The sequence below is a fragment of the Primulina huaijiensis genome, chromosome 6 (assembly GCF_012295235.1).
Source record: "Primulina huaijiensis isolate GDHJ02 chromosome 6, ASM1229523v2, whole genome shotgun sequence".
Lineage (NCBI taxonomy): Eukaryota > Viridiplantae > Streptophyta > Magnoliopsida > Lamiales > Gesneriaceae > Primulina > Primulina huaijiensis.
Genome location: NC_133311.1, coordinates 18,453,306 through 18,458,449, shown reverse-complemented (window position 1 = coordinate 18,458,449; position 5,144 = coordinate 18,453,306). Strand labels below are relative to the sequence as shown.

General features: G+C 32.5%; 1 protein-coding gene across 3 annotated transcripts; it reads right to left on the bottom strand.

The window, feature by feature from the left end:
* Positions 1-245: 245 nt before the first annotated feature.
* On the bottom strand, positions 246-3,409 carry LOC140979958 (pectin acetylesterase 8-like). Of its 3 annotated transcripts, none has more exons than XM_073445628.1 (13): positions 3,185-3,409; positions 2,981-3,102; positions 2,815-2,897; positions 2,411-2,540; positions 2,235-2,314; positions 2,035-2,121; positions 1,813-1,937; positions 1,668-1,728; positions 1,545-1,598; positions 1,363-1,440; positions 1,158-1,263; positions 644-789; positions 246-536 (listed from the first exon to the last, which is right to left on the bottom strand). In XM_073445628.1, exons 2-13 carry the CDS (start codon positions 3,099-3,101, stop codon positions 399-401), a joined length of 1,209 nt encoding a protein of 402 aa, XP_073301729.1. In that variant the 5' UTR covers position 3,102; positions 3,185-3,409; the 3' UTR covers positions 246-398. The 3 variants fall into 3 exon arrangements, with proteins under 3 accessions (XP_073301729.1, XP_073301731.1, XP_073301730.1); XM_073445630.1 differs by having other exon boundaries at positions 2,981-3,115; positions 3,159-3,380; XM_073445629.1 differs by lacking the exon at positions 3,185-3,409 and having other exon boundaries at positions 2,981-3,178.
* Positions 3,410-5,144: the final 1,735 nt, after the last annotated feature.

Below are 5,144 nucleotides of genomic sequence, written 5' to 3'. Positions count from 1 at the left end.
TATATAAACTATTGATTTTTTTATTGGTTTTATAAAGAAAGCACATTTCCATCCTTCACCTCTTATCCAAATTCAATCCTTTTCAGTTTTTATTATTGTCTTTTTCATTAATTTAATATCCAAACCGAAATACAATTTATATACGTAGTTTTTGAATATATTTATCAATTTTTTAGATATTCTTAAATTTACTATCCTGCAATTATAAATACAACTTTAATTATGAACTTTTAAATATATTCCACTGATATTGAAATAAGAATGAACAAATCAAAAGCATGCACTTTGTTTCTATGCAGAACATTACATTCTCCCTTATTCAAAAGCCACAGTTACATTTATTGTGAACACCTTCAATGCATTTCTCATCTGTAACTTAACATATTCCGACGTCGGATTCAGTATATTCCGGCAGAAGGATAGTCCTGAGGCTCGAAGACACGGTTATGACAAGTCTTGTCACAAGGGTAAGGACAATCGGTATGCTGAAACGGGCTCCTGTCGTAGTACCAATCTCCAATTGCTTGAGCAATTGTCTATATGAAGAAAGTGTTTTTTTTTGTGTGAATGCACTCATTTTCGCCAAAATTTAAACAAAAAACGGGAAATAGTTGTGTGGAAGTAGTTCATAGATTTGTATAACCTTGCCATTTAGTCTAGGTGAGTCGCTTCTGAGCCACGTTTCTTGTGTTTCGGTTTGGCAGTGAGCGTAGCAGGAGTTTATGTAGTATCCTCTTGTAGAAGAGGGGCCTAATCCTGTCAATGAGCTCAAGAACTCCGTATGATAACCTAAAAACATGTTATATCAGATACAAAGTCATTTGATATTGAAAGATTTATGTTTTTAAGAAGATAATTCACTCTCACTAGGTAGACTGATCAAATCCAAAATCAATGAGGAAACCAAAAGTTTGCTACCAGATTTGTCTGGTTTGACTCCTCACCTGATGAAAGATTGGGGGACCAAAGTTCTTCTGCAGTATGATACTTTGTTCTCGTTTAATTTCAACAAAATTTAGATGAGATTAAAGTTGTAGATTGAAATTCATGTTATCTGCCGTGGAGTCTTGAAAACTAAGGAAAAGTGTCTCTCCATGATACTACTCTAGTACTATGTACAAATCATGAAGAAAGAACTGATAGATTATGGCGTAAACCTTGCATGGTTTGGAGTTGAGCAGATGAACATTTGAGAATGTCAAGCTTACAGTTGTGCCAAAGACCATGAGGATCAGCAACTCCAGGAGCCAAAATGTTCTTTATCTGTTAACACACATACACTTACTTATGATTGACATAAAAATAGCGAAATTTAACCATCAATATTTTTACATATCTGGTATCATGGGAATATAGACTGACCTGCCATGAATCATAGGCTGCATTCATAATGAAAAGGGGCGTTTGAATTCCTTGGGCGACATATTGCGGGAAAAAGCACTGAAATATTTTCTCGCAATATTATTTAATTTGCATGAAAATAACCTTGCACATGTTAGTTTCTTCTTCGCAGGGGAAGTTTTACTGAGGAAATGTGATCATACCAGGCCTGGGCTCAATCTTGAGGTACACGAACCGGGCAAATTCTTTGCTGATCCCTAAAGTCACATAAAAATTAACAAGTTACGATCACAAAAAGTCGAAAATTTAGGAAATTCAAACCTTACATGAGTTTCAACAACTTGACTGTAGAAATCTTTAATATGCTCAGCTCCAGAAACATCCTTCCTGTCTCAAAAAGTGATTGAACATTGTTGCCGAGTTTAAATTATTTCAACTTCTTGAGATATTTAAGTTGATGCAAAAGCTTACGCGTTTATAAAATAACCAGCATCCGAAAAGCACTTCACTTTTGTGCTTGCAGGAACAAGAGCCCTGAATCTATCACAGTGAAGAATCGATGTCAATCCACCAGCTGAGCATCCAGATAAAATAGCCTGAATGACCATTAAAAGGAGGATCTTTATGTATACTATTCATTGTATTGTGGAAAAATGGTTGATAAGTATGATTAATCGTAATGATCAACATTACATTTTTCGCGTATTTCATTCCTTTCTCCAGTAGATCCTCAATTATAGCAAGGAAGACCCTTGCTCCCCTGTAGTACAGTTTAGTTGCCTGAATAAATGTGAAACATATCATATGTGCATGTACCGGTGTTCGGAAAATTCATACTTTAATCAACTTGGCAAATTTTTATGATTTAAGAAAAATCATGTAGAAAAGCTTACAGGATTTACTGCTTCAATGTCACCAGTGAATGATGATCCATCACAGTATCTAACCTTGACCTTATTCCAGTCATAAAAATCTGGAAATCAACAATAGACCATATAATTAACTCGGAAAACACCAAAAAACACTCAAGGCATAGTAGGCTTCTAGTAAATGAAATATTGAACTATACCAGGATTAAACTGTGCTTTGTTGCTCAACATCCCAGAAAAGGAAAGGGTCTTGACCATTTTCGTGGAGGAGCCTAATCGGGTGCTCTTTCGAGCTAGGCAAGTCGTGGCATTGTTGCACCATGCTCCTCCCTAATAGACCCAAAAGTATGCAAACAATTTAGACTCATTTTCTATCCCAACTTTCACAAAACTTCAAGAAATATTTCATACATTACGTGACAGAGATCAATCAAATACGATTTTATCTATAGACAGTTCATTCGGAGTTGGATCAAGAAATTTTGTCTGATGGTTTATGATGTACTTTTTGCGTGAACTTGATTTACATCTAATTAGATTCTGATCCGGCCACCATACAACTACAAGAACTAATCACATTATTGGATGAACTACACCAATTAACCTCAATCTGAATCAACCAGTTGTTAATCCCAGCTCCAAATCCCGCAGAAAAATGATATGCTGGTGGACTCCCATCCAAGCAAACTACGAAACAAGACCACAGAAAAAATAAATCATGATAATAATTAAGAATAATAAAAAATTTTAATTCCATTTAACATTCTTACCAGCTCCTTTTGCCACAGCACTCTTGACATAAGTGATGTCAACATTGTAGCATTCAATTCTCAGCATAATCAACACAAAAACTAGAGTTTGCAGCAATCGCTCAGACCTTTTGTCCACCATCCTGTCAAGTTTCACTGTTTGTTTATACTCGCGGATAATAATAATTATGGCAATGACGAATCCAAATCCCTTGGAAAACGTACCTCGAATGAAAAAACTCAATGCCCAAGTTCAGAAACTTTTAGTTTCCGAGCTAAAATTGACGATAAAGTAAGAAAAAAACAGTGGTTTCAAACTATGTATGATAACACCTTTTGAACAAACTTTAAGTCCATGTGGGCACAGTGAACCCGCCGACAATTGTGTTTTCTCCGCTGGATTTTATATATACACTTAACCAGTATATATTTTCTTTAAGAAAAATGTACAATTGAGTTAAAATGTAACATACCGTGTAACCCAATTTATAAACGTAACACAACTCATATTTTAATGTGAAGACATTCCAGCACATATAACCCACTATGAGCAGAACGGGTGGCTCAACTATAAGCAATCCAACGCTTAACGGTGAAATCAGAGCTCTGATATCATATTAAAAATGAATAGAAAGCATTTGATATCTAGATTCATTCCTCCATTCCAAACTCCTCGAAAAAGAGGGAAAAATATTTTATACAAAGAGAATCATTTCTAACTACCTCATTTACAAGCTGGAATACATTAACTTAAAAGTTTTCTCGTTTTGATTGATATATCTTTTGTTTTATTGATTTAAAAAAAAACGATCGGTGTTCATTCCACTCATGTGGAGCCACAGACGAATCTTATCAAAGTACGCGCTCGGCATTGAATGTGTAACGTTGAAGGGTGGGGAATAATTGAAGGTAGGACAAAATCAAACATTATGATATACATTTTAGTATGTTTTTTTTTCACCGAAAAATCTAGAGGTGTCAAGATCAGATCCGATTCATACACGGTTCAATCCGAAAAAAATCATGTTTGAATTTGGGGTTTTTGGGTTCAGATCAAATCGGGTTGGACCCGATAGCTGACCCAAAAAAAATATAATTAATAAATATTGTCTATATTTTTATATATTGTATGTCTGAAAAAATATTTATTGTATATTTATATCATAAATTTTCATAATTTAATATTTATTTTGAACATTTTTATTTTTTAAACAATTGTTTACTTTCAAATTTAAATCACATATATATGAGGAAAATTTTGTTATTATGTGTTTAAATTAATTTTTTTTAATTTTCTTTAAAAAAATAAAAAAAAATTCAAAATTGGGTTCGAGTTTGGTTGAAAGTTTTCGGATTGACTCGGCTTCAAGTTCGGGTTCGGGTTGGACAATTTTTGAATAATACTAACGATCAACCTGACCCAACCCTCCAAATTGATACCTCTAAAGAAATCTGTATTTTATTTAGCGTAGAATCAAATCAAATCTTGAAATATGTATGAAAATGGGTAATTAAGCATTTTTCGAGTAATGATGTTTGGTGGAAGAAACCAATACGAATGGTTAATTTATAAATAGAATTTATTTCATTACACAAATGTTGACTTGAAATTTAAATTATGTGTAGTACTTGATAAAACATGAAAGTTATCGTTGTCTTTAATAATGGACAAATCATTGTCTCCTAAGTTATAATNGAATTTTTTTAGAAAACAATTTTATCGTATTATTCTTTGAACTTTCGTTTTTTTAATTATAAATATTATAAAAATAATTTTCAGTTATTCTTTTAAAACTATATTTGTATTACATTTTTAAAAAATAAATAAAAAACGTTTTACAAAAATATTATCCAATCACATACTTTGATTTTTTTACTCCTAATATACTAAAAACGCCTTTAAAGTTCCTATCAAACGAGACCTATATCTATAATTCTATACTATTTTATTAAAGTTGAGGACATGATAGTAACTACTCAGGAATGATACCAACTTTTTCTTCCAATTTTACCCTTATATGATACTAATATTACACTTTTGTTTGTTTTTTTTAAAATTTCAACCCACACTTTTATTTTTATTTTTTTATTTCAACAATTCAAATATCAATTTAGTCTATCTATAATTTGTCAAATTTCACTTTAGTCCATCGATAATGATAAAAACGACCGTATACACACGTAT

What these genes read in the sequence shown, in the direction of transcription:
- LOC140979958 (XM_073445628.1), bottom strand. Translation starts at nt 3,101, where the DNA reads ATGGTGGACAAAAGGTCTGAGCGATTGCTGCAAACTCTAGTTTTTGTG. An exon ending in ACTGGTTGATTCAGATTGAG is followed by an intron (nt 2,541 to 2,814) that starts GTTAATTGGTGT and finishes TGGGTCTATTAG; the next exon opens with GGAGGAGCATGGTGCAACAA. An exon ending in GTCAAGTTGTTGAAACTCAT is followed by an intron (nt 1,599 to 1,667) that starts GTAAGGTTTGAA and finishes ATGTGACTTTAG; the next exon opens with GGATCAGCAAAGAATTTGCC.